At 41.3% G+C, this 17514-nt stretch overlaps 3 protein-coding genes across 6 annotated transcripts in view; 2 read left to right on the top strand and 1 right to left on the bottom strand.

Annotated features, from left to right (window-relative positions):
* The window catches only part of cpamd8 (C3 and PZP like alpha-2-macroglobulin domain containing 8), a 53534-nt gene extending 45531 nt beyond the window's left edge, over positions 1 to 8003 (top strand). The window contains exons 39-45 of one of the 3 annotated variants that reach the window (XR_007963778.1): positions 568 to 673; positions 2016 to 2126; positions 2201 to 2413; positions 3180 to 3254; positions 4140 to 4344; positions 6210 to 6906; positions 6938 to 8003. Coding sequence is in view for 2 of the 3 variants with exons in the window: in XM_052074698.1 (XP_051930658.1) it covers positions 568 to 673; positions 2016 to 2126; positions 2201 to 2413; positions 3180 to 3254; positions 4140 to 4344; positions 6210 to 6291 (792 nt within the window). In the remaining variant the exon portion in view is untranslated. Of the gene's footprint in view, positions 1 to 567; positions 674 to 2015; positions 2127 to 2200; positions 2414 to 3179; positions 3255 to 4139; positions 4345 to 6209 lie in introns of all 3 variants that reach the window. The other 2 variants (XM_052074698.1, XM_052074699.1) reach the window with 2 other exon arrangements.
* Positions 8004 to 8751: 748 nt separating this feature from the next.
* odf3l2b (outer dense fiber of sperm tails 3-like 2b) lies at positions 8752 to 17017 on the top strand. 2 transcript variants are annotated; one of them, XM_052074881.1, is made up of 4 exons: positions 8752 to 9356; positions 13729 to 13839; positions 14149 to 14262; positions 15923 to 17017. In XM_052074881.1, exons 2-4 carry the CDS (start codon positions 13827 to 13829, stop codon positions 16408 to 16410), a joined length of 615 nt encoding a protein of 204 aa, XP_051930841.1. In that variant the 5' UTR covers positions 8752 to 9356; positions 13729 to 13826; the 3' UTR covers positions 16411 to 17017. The 2 variants fall into 2 exon arrangements, with proteins under 2 accessions (XP_051930841.1, XP_051930840.1); XM_052074880.1 differs by lacking the exon at positions 8752 to 9356 and adding an exon at positions 13067 to 13433.
* cks2 (CDC28 protein kinase regulatory subunit 2) lies at positions 10347 to 12236 on the bottom strand. Its single transcript, XM_052074908.1, has 3 exons — positions 12000 to 12236; positions 11666 to 11793; positions 10347 to 10752 (listed from the first exon to the last, which is right to left on the bottom strand). Exons 1-3 carry the CDS (start codon positions 12056 to 12058, stop codon positions 10709 to 10711), a joined length of 231 nt encoding a protein of 76 aa, XP_051930868.1. The 5' UTR covers positions 12059 to 12236; the 3' UTR covers positions 10347 to 10708.
* Positions 17018 to 17514: the final 497 nt, after the last annotated feature.

Raw genomic sequence — 17514 nt, 5'->3', positions numbered from 1 at the left:
TTATTTATTTAGCACTTTCACAACAGCTGAAGCTGTAACAAAGTGCTTTACAGAACTTTGAACAGAAAAAGACAAGTTCCCTGGATTGGTATGCCAAAATAACACTTTTACCACTCCTAAATTTGAGCAACAAAAGTTATCACGTTATAAAAGTGTTTTTTTTTTAACATAGTGTGTTTTCATGTATTTCTAGATTGCATTATACTTATTTTTAACCACATATGTGGATAAAAAGAAAAATAAAATATAGGTACAACTTAGTTTTGCAGCTTGCACGGATTAACTGTATTCCCATTCATTTCAATGAGAAACATTAACTCGGTTTATGAATAATAGTCAGCGGCATTGAGTGTGAAAACAATACTGCGCGCACACGCAGTTGGAACTGAATGTAGAGGCTATCGTAGTGCAGTACCGATTGTCGTTTTTATCACACTCGTAAGTCTCCCAGTACTTTGGTTCCTGTGTCATAATTTTTGAATCACGGCTTGTCAGTCATACTCATTGTCGAGTTTGTGTGGGTGTGCGTGCATGCTTGTGTGTGTTTGTCGCCTGCCTGCATCTCAGATCCCCAGCCAGTGCATGACGTGTGTGGCCTTCCAGGCTGTCAGGGAATACATTGTGGGCAAGACGGCGCCTGTTCCTGTTAAGATCTATGACTACTACGAACCAGGTGTGCCCCCGACGCATATTTCACGTCACCCTGATTTATGAAAGGTCGTCGTCTTTTTTTTTTTTTTAAAAAGACAAATGAGTCCCGTGTCACCATATGTGTCGTGATTGTTTTGCGACCTTGTTGATTTGAAGCCCCTGTGTCTACCGTAAGCTCCGCAGGCTACATCCAACCTTCGATGGATGCCTCACGAAAGCTTGCCACCATTTTTCCTTATTTTATAGACAAAAACAGTTGTCGAGCATCGCAATGGTAATAATCAAATGCAACTTTTGTCGTTTTGTTTTCAAAATCATTCAGTCTTTCCGTGTTTACGCAAAAGATACGCATTTTGTTTGGCATTTGTTTGCTCGCAAAACAAAGAGTGAACTAGGGTTGGGCGAGTACTGATCCTAAGTATGGGTATCGATCTGATACCGGACTTATTTTTTGGCATCACCTTCTTAGTGAAGGCTGCCGATACCTGCAGCCTTCGATATTTAAGGCGAAGAAAATATGAACATGAAATTAAGTTCTCCTCTGCAGTAGCGGACGCAAAACTGCGGCAGTGTGATTCATGAGCAAATTACCATCGGCGTCAAAGATTTTGTTCACAATGTTAATGACATTTTATGTATCAAAAGTACAAGGGCTCAAAGAATGAACCGTAGTGCTATTGGTTTGAGAAAACGTAATATTGAACATACCAAATATAAACTAAACCATGACCTTAAAAACCTGAATGGAACGAAATGCAATTCGGATTTCATTGTCAGTGCCGATATACCAAGTGCATGCAGAGCAATGAAATTCATTTGACAGTTTTACAGTTTTTACTCATAGTGATTTTTTAAAATAGTTTTTTACCCTTAACTAACATTTATTGCCTGAAGGAAGCCATAACTTGGATGTAGCTTGTGAGTAAATTAATATGACACAATGATTTACAGCAGTGGAGTCAAACATACGGCCCGTGGGCCAGAACCGGCCCCCAAGGAGGTTCGATCTGGCCCGCAGGATCATTTAAAAGTGAAAAAAAAATGCATTAAAGACACAGAATGAATATTTTTAATCAAATGCAATTCTTGGATTATCCAATAGGAGGCACACTGTTTTGATCAGAGTAGAAGACATTGTTTTGATCAAAGAAAACGGCAGTCTCAGTCTGTCACTGAGACAGACCCAACAAAGTAGACGATATCAATCCGCCAATGCTTCTTTATACCAAAACAAAGGAAAGACATGATATTTTGGTTATTTATAGCACAGTATGGTGTAATGTCAATAGTCCGGCCCACTTGACATCTACCGAGTCCGTATGTGGCCCACAATGTGAAATGAGTTTGACACCCCTGATTTACAGCCTTCGAGGCCACCCGCTTCTACAACGTTAGCGAGAGCAGCCCACTTGCCCGGGAACTTTGCGACGGCCCTACTTGCAACGAGGTGGAGAGTTCATCCAGTCATTGGACAGGTGAGACTTCAACCCCTCATGTTGGGCCCACCACTGCGAGCTGCCGTCAGTCTTCTGTAATGAGATTTCGACAGGTTTCGTGCAGGCAAACCCGTGCAACAACGTGTTTGGCTGCCTGGACGAGGAGCAGTTTGAACGCTGCATGTGTCACCGGGACTGCGGCTACGACGGGGCGCCCGTCTGCGGGTCCGATGGACAGATCTACCAGAACCAATGTCAGATGGAGGTGTTTGCCTGCCGGAACGGAACGCGCATCAAGCAGGTCCCCATGTCCCACTGTCCTCACAGTAAGAATGTTGTCAATGAACAACTCTATGGCTATGTGTGTGTGTGTGTGTGTGCGTGTGTCAATTGTCATTGGTGTGCGCAGTGATCTCAGTTGTGGAAACAGCTGCTCAGAGGTTGAGATGATTACTGGATTTTTCTGCTTGCGCCCTTTTTCAGATCCCAACTCGACACACGCCCCCCCTCTCCCCCACCACCCCTCTTCTCGCTGACCCTGCGCTGTATTAGAGAGAGCTCTGTGCAAATGAGACCGCTTTTGTCCCAGCTCTTTGAAATCCTTGTCGCATTCCTTTTCCGACGCACAGCTCAACAACAAAAGGAGCTTTCACGAGTGCGGAAAACAAGACTTTGAAGAGGAAGAAAGAAGTTCATTCGCCACAAACATGAACTTTTTTAGGGAGTCGGGGGGGTGTTTGTTTGTGTACACTCATGCGCGGCAAGGCTCATTTGCCAATTTTGCGGAGGAGAAATAGACAATCGGATTCACTTCTGATCGTGCCGCCCAACTCTCAGTCGGGCTATTTTTAGAACAAATTTAATGCAGGCCTCCCATCAGGACCGAGTGAAGTTCATTATTTTGCCACAATGTGTTTTGGGGTGGATGAAAAAGCTTCTGCTTCCCATTTACTGCTCATGACGCAACAAGGAAACGCTGTTGTTTTGACAACCGGTCAGGAAATCTATGCTTTTAACCAAATGTGTGTGCCTGTGTGTGTGTGTGTGTGTGTCTGTGTGTGTATATGTACATGTGTGTATGTGTGTTTGAAGTGGAGACCAAGGTAGAGGACAAGCAGCCAATAGCGAGCCAGGAGACAGAGCAACCCTCAGTGCCTCTGCACACAGGTAATCTCAACAAACATACACACTCTCATATATGTACAGTGTATCTATATATAAATCAAACTAATTAAAATCTGGTGGGCTTTAGCTCCCCACCACCCTGCTCCCATTTATTTATTTATTTATTTATTTTGGGGGGGGGCGCATGGGATGACCCAGACGAATAGACTGAGTCCTGCCGTTGCTGCTTAAGGCTGCACGCCACTTCCTACTCATTTCAAAAGAGTATCATTGGATTTTCAAACAGAGATGCAGGAAAGAGGGATGATGGGATTTCACGAGGAAAATTGATATGGAGGTCGTCTACGCATGCATGCTGTACATTCTCCTGCCGTCACGTCATGTTCACAATCTGATGAGGAGGACGATTGACGATTTTTACATTTGCACCTGCCGGAGACTTCCAGAGCATTCCTGGCGGGCTGATGTTAATTTTGGCACGTGAGGCAAAAAGCAAAAATAAATAAAATAAACCACCTTTCATTGAATGTGACACACTGCAGATGTGTGTGCAGATGACGAGGTGAATATTTGCAATGTGCAACGTGTACACGTGTAAGTGTGAGGCAACATGCGGCGACTTGTTGGCTTCAGGTCGCTGCGCTAAAGTCAAAGGTCTTCAGAGTACAAACTCGACACACCACGCAAGAATGCTGTCCCACAGTCTCATAAACACATATGTAGATTGTTTACAGTAAAATAATGATTCTCAAACTTGTTTCTTAGTAGAAATTAAACATGGGACAAAATAGCCCAATAGCAAATTCCTGGGCTCGTTATTTGCATTAGTATGCAGTTTTTGTGGGTGTGTGTGTGTGGAGAGAGTGAAAGTGATTTTGTGACATTTCACTTCTGGTTGCATGTGGGTGTTGAATTTTGTTTGTCCAGGTGAGGAGGATCAGGGCTCGATGGCCGATGTCGCCTACTACTCTTACGATTACGACGCAGACTCGGAGCCTTTCCTGGCAGATGGCGAGGCGCGGGATCCCAGTTCCGACGTCCCTCGAGCCGACCCGGACGCGCCACAGAAGATCCTCCTGCCATCTGACGCCCAAATGCCCACAGCGAACACAAGGAACAGTCCGGAACGATGGTACCTTGCTCTCCGTACTCACTTGTGACGTGTATTCCGGCGTTTACCGACCTTTATTGAGCAAAGTTGAGCATTTTCTAGGAGGAAAAAATATAATGGCGTACAACCAAATCAAAATGTCACAAAAATAGAGTGGTGCCTTCAGATACATGTTCAGTCCATAACACGAAGACTTGGATGTCAACTCCTCTTTGTCCGTTGAAATGCTAATGAGCTGTTGTACTGGTTAACAGAGTAATGGAATAATGAAATAGAATGTAAAGAATACAATATTTTGTGCATCAATGTTACCGTATTTTCCGCACTATAAGGCGCTTTTGGAGGATAAGGTGCAGCTTCAATCAATTACCAATTTTGAAACTGTTTTTAGATGCGGGGCGCACCGCATCATAAGGTGCATAGAATGAATAGAAGCTATAATAGTAGTTGTGGTTGCGTTATGCATCCACTAGATGGAGCTATGCTCAGGGGAAGACAATACAATACAATGCAATACGGCTTTATCTCTATAAAAGGTTAAATAAAAGGCAAATAAAGTAAAGAAACAAAAAAGTGCTTTTATTTTCGAAAAGTACATATAATTAAGATTAAGATATCCTTTATTTGTCCCACACTGGGGAAATTTACAGCCTCCAGCAGCAAGAATGTAGGTAGGAAGAAGAAAGAAGAAAAAAAACAACAAACACCGTTCAATTAAGTGCAATATAAATACAAAATGGATAAATCGCAGTGCTCTTTACATTTGTCCTTCACATCATTTAAGTATTATTATTATTAATTATTGTTGTTATTTTTATTCAGCAGCCTGACAGCAGTTGGTAGGAATGAGCGTCGGTATCTCTCCTTCTTGCTGTTCTGTTTCATTATGTTTTAAAAATTTTAAATCAGTCAAATGGGATCCATTATTGTCCACACTGTTCATGAAAGTTGTCTATAATAAATTCATTTTTGGTCTGAGAAAAGTCTCTAGCATCTCACAGTATCGATCAGAGTTTTCACAGTCACGGTAACGTTATCTACTGATACAAAAAAAAAAAAATCATTATGTGTACTTTCATTCATTCATTCATTCATTCATTCATTCATTCATCTTCCGAGCCGCCTGATCCTCACTAGGGTCGCGGGGGGTGCTGGAGCCTATCCCAGCCGTCTTCGGGCAGTAGGCGGGGGACACCCTGAATCGGTTGCCAGCCAATCGCAGGGCACACATAGACGAACAACCATCCACGCTCACACTCACACCTCGGGACAATTAGAGTGTTCAATCAGCCTGCCACGCATGTTTTTGGAATGTGGGAGGAAACCGGAGCACCCGGAGAAAACCCACGCAGGCCCGGGGAGAACATGCAAACTCCACACAGGGAGGCCGGAGCTGGAATCGAACCCGGTACCTCTGCACTGTGAAGCCGACGTGCTAACCACTGGACTACCGGGCCGCCCTATGTGTACTTTTCGAAATTAAAAACACTTTTTTGCTTCTTTATTTGATTTGCCATTTTATTTAATCTACAAATGTGTCAAATCGTTTTGCCTGACCCTGTATAAGGCACATCGGATGATAAAGATTTTGAGAAATTGTCATGCTTTTCGGTGCGCCGTATAGTGCGGAAAATGTGGTCATTGATTGCAACTACTTTTATCCTCTCAGTTTACTTACAACTCTGGAAGTCTAAAATGTAGGCCTGTTTCGTGGAACACAAAACTAGTCTCTTAAAGGTCGCGACGCAGTTCAATTGTAATTTCTGCCACCTAGTGGAAGACAATGGAATTGCTTCGGATCGATGATGTGAAATTGGCTCATTTCCTGCGGCACCCCGAATGTTTTCACAGCAGTGGTTGGGAATGACTGCTTTATTCTTTTTTAGGCTCACTGTCCTTGTCATCTGTCCTCCGCAGAAATACCGGTGTGAAGCCATACCCAACGTCCAGTTTGTACATTATTTGTGAATACGCGAGCGAATGGGAAGTGAAGAGAGAAGCCCCAAAGGAAGCAACATGAGCTCGTCCGTGAGTGGATGTCTGTGTGTGTGTGTATATACAGTACGTGTCTGTTCGCTCTCCTCTTCCTCGGATCAACATCGGCTCTTTGTTTTATTCACCGTACTGCCTTTATAATCACTCGTACGACAACAACAACAAAAAATCAAATATTTGCTTTTTTTGTAATTACAACCAACTTTAAGATATGGTGTTATATTTTTATCTGTGGTATTTATTTGTAGCTAGCGCTCATATCATTATTACTTTTTGTAACTGCCCATACATACATGACGTTACGGTCCAGTCACTTCAATGTGCAGTTTTTTGGAATTAATTTATAGCCATTTTAAAGAGGGGACATATTATGGAACGCTAAATTGTTAATTGTTTGTATCCAAATAGTCTCCAGAGAGCCGTCCCACCCATTAGTATGAAATTACACAACCTAGGAAAATATATTTTGGGATGTTTGAAATTTTTGGGGTTTATGATGTAACAATGGGGCTAATTTACATCATACCCCCCCACCACCCACCTTCCAGGCTGAGTTTGTCCGCTCATGAATTGGCACGTAGCCTCTGCGTGGAAATCTAAAGGTGCTAATTTGCCAAAGTCAAAAGTGTTGTTGGATGCACGGATTATTTTAAAGTAACGGGGTTAAAATTCTGAAAAGCTAAATTGTCGATGTAAAAATATAATCCATGCTTTCATTATGTTTGGGGCCGTTCATTCTTTTTCACTTTCCAGACTGGGCCAGTAGTTACCACTCCCCACTTCACAACCCCCCCTAGCTCCACCCCTGCATGTTAAAAGTGGAGTATTTTGTCAGAACAATGATATGGAGACATCTGACAAATGTTTATTGTTATAAAAAAAAACATAATATCCCATACTTTGGCATTGGAATGTTTGTCGAAAAACAAGTCGTGCTTGACAATCGGGTCTCCCAAAGTTACTGCAGCACATCTTCAACTAATTTTAGATAATACAGAATACATGAAATTAATAAAAATTGAAAAAAAATAATGGATTGGAAAAAATCTGGGAAATAGTGTGCCAAAAATAAACATTGGACTCAGTTTGGGTAAACCCCTGCTTTGCAGATACAGTACATAAGCTGAAACGAAGCCGCACAGCAAAGAGAATCAAATTCCGTCAGGACAAAGGTGGACTGATAGGCAACCACGAGTCCCTGGTGGACTCGAGCCCATGCGCGGTGTTTGTTTTAGTTTTCTCAAACGGACTCGCACAAGGACACTCCGAGATAACTTCCACCCGCCTTGAGATTTGATTGTACAGTTCATAAGCTATTTTGTTTAGGTTACATTTTCATTTATGAAGCAATCAAAGAAACAAATTGAGAATTCTTTTTTTTTCTTCCTGCAATTGCTGTAAATGTTCCAAATTAGATGACGCTTATATCAAACACTCAGATTTTTAAATAAAGAAACTTTAAAAAAAGGTTTTTGTATTTTTTCTTTGCATGCCTGGTTGGGTACATTATTGTAACAAAAAAATAATAATAATTTGTCATTTCGATGAAATGTCATGCTACCCAAATACTGCTGTAAAAATTACATACCGATGTTGACATTTTTCTCCATTTCAGGGGTCAAGAATAAAGATCAAATATTCCTTGTAATGTATTAAAACTATTTAATAAAGATAAAATACTTGAATGTTTTTTTTAAAATTTATATTTCCAGGTGTGTAAAAACCATCCATCCATGCTCCCCTGTGGGGGCAGCCGCTTTAGCAGGGAAGTGCAGACTTCCTTCTCTCAAGCCAATTTTTTCCAGCTCTTCCCGGAGGAACCCACGACGTTCCCAGGACACCCCGGAAACATAGTCTCTCCGACGTGTCAACCAAGACAGCCCCTCAATATCCCGACCCGTGATAGCTCCACCTCTCTCTTCACCCCGAGTATCCAAAACATGCGGCCTCAAATCCAATGATATGACTACAAAGTCAATGATCCCACGTCGGCCAAGGATGTCCTCGTCCTCGTCAAACATAAGGGGCGTCCATAAATGGACGCTCCTTATATTTGAACATGATGTTCGTTATGAACAATACGTCATGACCACAGAACCCTAACAACTGAACAGCACTCAATTTCTGATCGGGGGCGGGGGGGTTCCTCCCAATCACGCCCTTTCGGGTCTCACTGTCATTACCAATCAGTGTGTGTGTGTGTGTGTGTGTGTGTGTGTGTGTGTGTGTGTGTGTGTGTGTGTGTGTGTGTGTGTGTGTGTGTGTGTGTGTGTGTGTGTGTGTGTGTGTGTGTGTGTCTCACGAAACCTGCCATTTGAACGGGGGTGTAGACTTTTGAAACCCACTGTAATTCATATTTACATCAAATCCCAATTTTGTTGCTAACCAAGTTGTTTGGAGGTGTGTGTGTGTGTATCTCTCACAAAACCTGCCATTTGAACGGGGGTGTAGACTTTTGAAACCCACTGTAATTCATATTTACATCAAATCCCAATTTTGTCGCTAACCAAGTTGTTTGGAGGTGTGTGTGTGTGTGTGTCATGAAGTGAGGTTGGATATCCAGCTGTGTGTGTACGACAAGATCAATGGGGCTTGCTCCTGGACGGCAGGTGTGGGCTGTGACTTTCCCAGGTGTGCCGCACTCTGGTTGACCTCAGCGTCCGTCTTCAATCTTGTGATTAGGTGATTTCCGTCAAGCCGAGATGACGAAATGCTGTCTCTCATTTTTTTTGCCTTCACGCAAGACTGTAAAATTAGCTTTGAAAAGGCTTGCCAGGACTCGTTCCAACTTGTTTTGGTTTGTTTTTGTTTGTTCTCGTATATGTTACATTACTGCAAAAAGGGGTGGGGTGCAGTTCTAGTCGGCCGGCTGGACGCACTGACAATAATGTTCTGCTTTATGCGTGTCTGTCTATGAGAGAGAGTGTGAGTGACTCTGTGGCCTCACGCCCCCCAGCCCCTGAACACGACGGCTCGATTCGATCCATGGGGATGTCCTTGGTAAACCTGGGGCCCAGCAGCAAGAATCATAGCTCGAGGTAATTGTCTTCCCTAAGGCCTACGAAATGTATTTTAGGTCAGACTGGTCCCTAAACCTCTTAATGAGCATCAGTTAGCCAAATTTGTCTTCATTTATTTTGAGGCAGACTGTTAATGTGGTGAAAATTTACAAGTATGACAACCCAGACTAAATTTACAGTCGTTCATTCCCCGAGTTACAAAGGTTGCCGTAATCGTGTGGATTTAGTGTCCTCTTGCGGCGTCTTGTGGCATTGCAGAAAACATGAAAAATTGGATAAGAGTCAGCCGGGTAATGTGTGTTGCACAGGAAAAGAAAAAGACAATTAGGTGAATTTGTGAATAATAACCCACAAATATTCTTACAATTGCTGTATAGAGTGAATATAAAAAGTTTACACACCCACATTTTGTGATAAAATGACACCAAGCTCAATCATTCCAAAACGTTTCAATGAAAATAAAACAGGAGCTGGCATATACGTACATTAACAAGAGGCACCATTTGAAGTGCCTCTTGTTAATGCCAAAAAATGTCAGTCTGTTCAACTCTTATATTCTTCTCTCTGTGTGTGCACCCTCCTACGTTTTTTTCAACATGCTGGGTAACAATGGTGGAAAAAGTTTGGAAAATTCTTAATTTAAAAACCATGCATTTGAACAGGGGTGTGTACTTTTTCATCAACACTTTATGTACCCTAAAAAAGTCACGTTTTCTCACAAATGTAGTTAGGTGTGAAATTTTGGCCTGTTTTTTAAAAATAATATACAGACTAATTATGCTTATATTTTAATCAGCTTGTTTAATTTTTGGTTGAAAAGAAAAAAACTCAACTTGTTTAGAGGCCTCCATGGCAACAAATAATTAGTCATGTGTTTTGAACAGCACCAGCTGTCGTAACTGAACTGTGTTAAAGTGAACTGTTGCCATCTGGACTTGGGAGTGATGCTTAAACTGTCCATCCCCTAGCCCGCTAAAGTCAAAATAAACCAAGTAATGATGAGGCATGTTTTCATTCATAACATTTTAATTTCTTCAACAACAAATTGCAAACATTTGGGGGATGGTGAACAATAACGAGAAAATATTTACAATCTGGAATACAATGAAAGTACTTAACAAATAAAGCATAAAAAAGTACCACAACGTGGTATATAAACCATCAGTAAAAAAAAAAAAGTGTATTCAAACATACAACCTAGGCTTCATTTGGCTAATCGGGTCTTTTCACTTCAAAGGGATGAAATTTGAAAGAGGACAATTGAACCAGGCCGGGGTTTGTTCTCTTTGTATAAATACGATGGAATCAAAGTGGACATTGAACTACAAATGTAGAGAAAACACAAAATGGCAGATAAGCGATGTAACGCATCAGTGCTTGGAGAGCGGTCTTCGGAACAGTAGGATGTGAGGCTCTGTGGAGGAAAGGACAAACTAATTAACTATACATTTCTACGCCTGGAGTCCTTTAAATAATCACCACTCATTTGTAACCGACAACATGTTAGATTTTGTTTTTGTCCAATCAGATTTCAACCTCTGTGTTGCCATGCCAATCTAATCTGCCCACGCTCTTTGAAATCAGTCATGCTGGCTGATGTAACCTCAACTATTGTACATTAGCAATGGGACTCATCAGATTTCAAATTGACCCTGACTTGGTCAGGATTGGCCTTTGATGACATCGGCATCGTTCTGTCCTCTGATCGGTTGATCAAAGCCAAACGTAAGCATCTTTGACTTGCAAAAGGCATCTGTACACATGAAAGACTTAATAATCAGCATCCCTGATGATTACGACTTATTTATATTTTGTCCATCTTTTTGTGACATTAATAGACCAATATTGTTTCAGAACTGCTCCTGATGATGTATGTGGCACAGTTGCATGATGTTATCTTGTGTTTTCGTATAGTATCTGGTTCCAAGTATAATTGTGACAAAATAGTTGTGGTATCACTCAGGAGGTGGATTAAGTGCCAAGGTGAGACAAATATCTGCATGCATAAAAATGATAATCCTGAAATGTGACCCCAAAATAAGTATTTTACAAAGTTATAGACTATGTCACTAGTAATTTATGAAGAAAATTATTTCCCATGTATGCTCGAGCACTGTGCAGTCAATCCCCACTATTCGCTAATCATGAAGCTTTGAGAAATCGCCCTGTTTTGTCAACCAACTGAATGGAAAGCGTCATTTGGACATCACTACCAAATATTGCTCGAGAGAAACACAAGAATACGAATGACACCAAGTGTCCCGGGACTGTCAGTTAACGCCTTGAACAGACAAAATGGTGGGCGTGTGCTCTTGCGGATGACTCGCCTGGTTTGTGGATCATGTAATGTATCCATCCTTGGCTCTGCTGCACGCCGAGGCCCCGCCACTCCTCTTCGGACATGAGGTGCGAAGAGGGCACCAGTTTGGACAGCTGCTTCGGTAACATCACATGCCTAAAGGAACACACACACAAAAAAAAAAAGAATTTCACGTTTGGACGGTTCTAAAACGTTAGCTTACATTCAAACGACGACATTGCTAACAAAATCGACATTTATTTCAATGTCAGTTGGTGTAAACGCGTTGTTGTATAACTAACAACGATTAAGTAATGTATAAAAGTTAAACAACTGAACAATTCATATAGTTGCCCGTTTACCTGTACTCGAAGGCGTCGTCGTTGTATTTGTCAGAGTAGTAAATATCCTTCTTCGACATTTTAACTCAGCAGGTAAGGCGAAATGAAGAGAAAAAATAGGGAAGGAGTAAATACAAATGTTTTAGCCGCCGACCAACAAATGGGTCAAGTCGTACGTTGACAAAATAGCGACAAGTGTAAGTAATCAAGTTTCAATCGCTGCAGACTGGAAGGTTGGGTTCGTGAACGCAATATTTATATACATGTATATCAGGTTCAAAAAGTAACGTTCGCGTCCGCGCATTCGTCCGATTGGTCAAGGCGACATGACGCTCAAAATACAGCCGATTGAAAGCCAATCGGAATTGTCGACTGTCAATGAGGTCATGCTTTCTTCCTCTTTGATGGGATGTTTGTGGCGGTTGGAATCCGTTCATAATCGTTAGCACCACCTAGCGGATCTTTAAAACAAACAGTATGAAACGGTATTTTGATGAACGTGCAAGGGTCTTTCATTAACGGTTACGCGGCGTCAGAACGCGTAGTCAATGTACTGGTTGTTTTATATTTATGATTAACAAGTGTTTTTAAATTCAAATATTTACTGTAATTGTGACCTACTGTTGTGACAGACTACTTGGACGCCGGACGCATTTCTATTTCCTTTGAGTGGTCTGCAGCATGCAAACCATTTCCTCTCTGCTTGAGCCTACTGTGCTTTCCATTCCTGCTTGAGAGCCATCTTATTTCCACTTTTTTTCTCAACATGTGCATACGTTTACATCACTTATACACTGCAAACAAGAGTTTCAGTTTCACAACTCAGAAGTGGCCGGCAGCCTGTTAAAGATTAATGCTTGTTTTCTTCGTATGTCACTTGTCAAGTCTCTCGGTTACGGTGGCCATCAAATCTGCAAAATGGCGAGGGTCACTGGAGGGCACAGAAGCAGAATATTTTCATGACACCATTTCCATATTTATATGACATACCAAAAGGTTGCGAGTTGAATTATGCTAAAGCGCATAAACTAGACGGGCTGTAAATATTATGCCCAAGATCTGGCCCTTTGGGGGATTGACATTGTCATGCCTCTTTCTATTGGAATGCGGCGTATCCATTCACTACAGGGGGCTGAGAGATAAGCCCCGAGCAGTGTCCGTGGTGACCACACGCATGGCTGATGAGTGATATTACATGAGTGGAAAGTGGAAAGGCGGGAGGGAGCTTTGTGGTTTGCCTGGTGAAGAAAAAGAGCGAGAGAGATAATGTTGCAATGGCAGGTAGGAGATGGAAGGAGGGGCTCCTCACCTGCGTAAGCTGACGAGCAACGGGGGTCTTCTTCAGTGCTGACCTTTTGGAAAGCATTCACGGTGACAAACTATATTTTTGAGGGCCGTCATTTTTAAAGAGAGCGATGGAGAAACGGTACCCGGCTATTGCAGGCAGAGAGAAAGGTGAGTTCAACCATTTTAAATTCATGTTTTTGATGAGTTAAAAGGACTGCAATATATTTATTAAAAAATACTTAGTCCGTTTTTATCTTAGTTACATACAACTTTCTATGATTGTGCATTAAATATGGTCCATACACAATTCCATCTGTTTCTTTCTGCCGTCTGATGGAAGAGTCCTGTCTGGCATTACAGTATACGTTACTGGCATAGATAGCTGAACAAAGGGGCATGATTCATATTTTTAAGATAATAAAAATAATGATCTGCTTCAATTTGTTTCACTGTGTCTACATAGGACCCGGCCCAGGGCAATACCGGCTACCCCCTACCATTGGCTTTATTGGCCACGACTTGACGAAGCAAACAAGCCCCGCATACTCCTTCCACCGCAGGATGAGTGACAAGAGTAAGGCTACCTTCTATCTCATTTCAAATAACAATTATTATGCTTAGTATCCAATGTTCAATGAAATCAAAAACAAAATCCTCTAATCACGCAGGGGGAAAAACTACACTGACAGTCATGAAAAACTCATATTGTTGTCATTTAACAATTTGTCTATTGTGGTTATGTACTGTAGTTTGGAGTGTGAACTGCATCGTGCAAACATGGGGCTCAATCTAAGTGAACTGCAACACATCAACGTACTTTAACGTCTAAAGGATTCTTTTTCAAGTAGAGTCTTGTGTTTGATGTTTCGTTTTTTGTGTGCAGTGTATTGTGTTGACTGTAGTCCGGGACCTCAGTACCACGTCGATGCGAAGATGACTCACTTCGGGAGAGACGGCACACCTGCATACTCCATGTTGGGCAGAACTAAAGTAAAAAGTATATGATGATCTTTAACATTCTAAATGTATCATTTTTTCAAGTTAATTTTTAACAAATTATTTTAAAAAATAATGCAATCCGTAACGTTAAGATTTTTTTTATGCTTGTGTCTTTCATGTCCGTGTTCCAACTCACTATTTTATATTTGGCCACCAGATGGCACAATTTTCGCATTCAAAGCACCCCGCATCATTTCACAGCCTTTGTTTTTTTCCCCCACAAGGGTGACTGTCTAACACAGTGAAATGTAATAATAAAAGACAAAAAATGGTACTAAATGTAGTTAATGGTTGATATATACAGTATATTTCACTTTGAAATAGTTGTAAATGGTTGACTACTTTTAAAGTAAAAAAAAAATCCAACGTGGCTCGAAAGTTACGATACCTTTTCTCTATTTCGTTCGAGGTGTTCTGACAGCTGTGAGAACAATAACATTTGCCAGCTTCGACTTTGCATGTCTATCTTTGCATATCTTTTCCTTGCCCGCGGCTCGCCCTTTGTCAATGGAACAGTGACGCAAAATTGCGTGCCAATTTTCTGTCCCTATCTGCAGAAACCCAAAACGAAATGGAAAAAGGTAGTGCGTCGTGACTTTTGGGACACAACTTATTTACGTTATATTTCTACAGCAGTTTTTTTTTTTTTGGTAAGCTCACAATTTATGTGCAGAGTGAGCGCTATATAAATAAAGATGTTTACCATCTGGAAATGCACAGTATGCAATAAAGATCCCTGGAATCCTTATAAACTCAACTTCAAATATACACTTTAAAAATGACCAGAAAACAAAGTAATAACAAAAGTAGAATTAGAATATTCAGTATTTAAATTACAGCAATAAAAAAAAACAATGGTGTCTGTTCCTGCTGTGCGCAAATTGGCCTCTTGGGTGCAGTGTGGCGACATGCGTGCATGCATGCCATACACATTGGAAAAGAAGGGAAGACGAAGATTGGTCTCTATTAATATAATGTTCCCAAAGTGTTTGTGCCTTAATATTGGTTATTTGAAGAAATATTAAAATGAGTAACAAAGCAGAATTAGTAGATATTAAAATTACAGAAATACAAAACAATAAAGTGTCTGTTCCTGCTGTGCGCGGATTGGCCTCTTAGAGGCACTGTGGCGACAGGCACACATGACGTAAACACATTGGATGAGAGAAGAAGAAGATAGTCGCAATAGAGCTCTATTAACATAATGTTCCTACAGCTTTTGTGCCTGAATATTGCTTGTTTGAAGGAATATCTTGGATGCTAATATTCCGTTAGCATGTCAATAGGATTTTACACTGACTTCAGCATTGGCCCAGACGATATTTTTCAACTTAAGTATGTCTTGTATTTGAATATTCAATGTGTGTAAATCTTGTCGTTTTGTGTTTCGTTTCACAATGAACTCCAACTGTTGTGACAGTTTTAAAACAAATGACAGAATTATATAAATTGAGACGTTTGCCATGCAAGTGGTGCACTCAGAGTACGTTCACTTTTGGAACTTGCCTATACAGAGCTTTGCTTAGTATTTTCATCATTTTTATTTGATTGTCATGTTTTTTAATTGGGAGAAGGCAATATGGAAATCACGATTAAATCTCAATTCATTACCCAGCTGGACTTGACCATATATATTTTTAAAATCTTTCCCCCTGTAGAGGAGCCCTTCCACACCCCTGGACCGGGGACCTATAGCCCAGAAAAAGCTTCGACCTACAATCTCCAACGCCGACCCCCTTCCTTCACCATGGGCCGCCGCACGCGTTACCGCACCACAGACTCTGTGCCTGCTCCCAACAAGTACACGCTCCCTCCACTCATGGGCTCTCACATCCCAAACAAGCCGGCCGGCGCCAGCTACACAATGTCAGCTTGTTTCAGCCATGGCGGGCCGTCCGTAGATCTCGCCAAGACGCCGGGTCCTTGTCGGTATGACAGCACACACCCCAGCGTTTATCAACGCAGGCCACCTGCTTTTTCCATGTTGGGGCGACACGGAGTACCCACGGAAGACATGGAGACACCTGGACCTGGATCTTATAACCCAGAAAGAGTAACGGTGCACAAAACTCGGGCCCCAGCCTTCTCCATGGGGATTAGGCACTCTGAGTATGTCACTCCACTGGTCGTCACTGTTTCCGATTGAACATTAGCCACAACGTAACCACACTTGTGCAATCTAATGAGCACTGCAGCATTGTCAGTCGGATTTGTGAACGCACAGGAGCACAGTTAGGAGGTGACTTATTAGCTCTTTTCATTTAGTGATGTTTCTTCGCACACGTTATTTTATTATAATGGCGTTTTCTGCATCTTATTTATAAGGCATAAAAAAGTGTCATCGCTGAACAACTATTGATTCCATCTGGTTTATTAGTAACTTCTTCCACACTAAGACAAACAAACTTGTGATTGGCTGTTTTATAGAGGGTGGGGCACCTTAAAAAAATTTTTTTTTGCAATTGCATAATTTGTTCTAATGTGATAATATTACATTGTTCTTTTGTCGCTAAGCTGATGTTGGATGAAGCTAACTGGATGTGATTGCCCACCCTCATTTTCCACACACCGCTTTACACGAAAAGGTAAGAAGTAAAAAATTCCATCATGTCATTTCTAGTTGTTCCACTGACAGTTGAATTGGAATGATGATGATCCGATTTGACACGATGAGAAAATGTTGTCATTGACTTTGATTTGACTTCATGATTAGGAAAATGAACTAAAATGCTCTTTGAGTGATAAATAATCGACATGACATTTTTTTTGTGTTTGTGTGCAATGCAAGTGAATGACATTGGAAATAGTCTCGTACCTGTGGATCTTTGTTTATTTTGCATACTGGCATCATCCAAAATTCATTTCCGATTCGATGTTTATTTTTACTTCACAAGCTTATTGCCAGCTGCAAGTTTGTGAGTCTTGAACACACGAATCTTAATCAAGTCAAGACTCGCAGCTCTGCGATCACCGGAACACTTACTGAGATGACTTAAAAGTTGTATTACTGACATTTCCCTTTGTTCTGTGCACCTGCATGTTCAGTTAAGGCTGGAGTTACACCAATGCAAATAGGGCAAAATAACACAAATTAGGGAGATGAGTCGATTACATAAAATGAAATGGGAGGCTTTGTCATGAAACTCTGTTGAATGGAAAATGTAATTATTTGACACAATAAGCTTTGACGTGGGTGTGCATGAATTGGTGCAACTTTGTGAGCGTGTGCGTGTGTGTGTGTATGTATGAG

Source organism: Hippocampus zosterae, chromosome 8 (assembly GCF_025434085.1).
Source record: "Hippocampus zosterae strain Florida chromosome 8, ASM2543408v3, whole genome shotgun sequence".
NCBI classification, from domain to species: Eukaryota; Metazoa; Chordata; class Actinopteri; order Syngnathiformes; family Syngnathidae; genus Hippocampus; species Hippocampus zosterae.
The sequence above is the reverse complement of the archived record's forward strand: the minus strand, read 5'-3'. Positions and strand labels throughout refer to the sequence as shown.

Coding starts and splice junctions, on each gene's coding strand:
- odf3l2b (XM_052074880.1), top strand. CDS start 13,394: ATGGAGAAACGGTACCCGGCTATTGCAGGCAGAGAGAAAG. Junction 13,434..13,728: donor TATTGCAGGCAGAGAGAAAG/GTGAGTTCAACC, acceptor GTGTCTACATAG/GACCCGGCCCAGGGCAATAC. Junction 14,263..15,922: donor GGGCAGAACTAAAGTAAAAA/GTATATGATGAT, acceptor TTCCCCCTGTAG/AGGAGCCCTTCCACACCCCT.
- cks2 (XM_052074908.1), bottom strand. CDS start 12,058: ATGTCGAAGAAGGATATTTACTACTCTGACAAATACAACGACGACGCC. Junction 11,794..11,999: donor GACGACGCCTTCGAGTACAG/GTAAACGGGCAA, acceptor GTGTTCCTTTAG/GCATGTGATGTTACCGAAGC. Junction 10,753..11,665: donor TTACATGATCCACAAACCAG/GCGAGTCATCCG, acceptor TTTCCTCCACAG/AGCCTCACATCCTACTGTTC.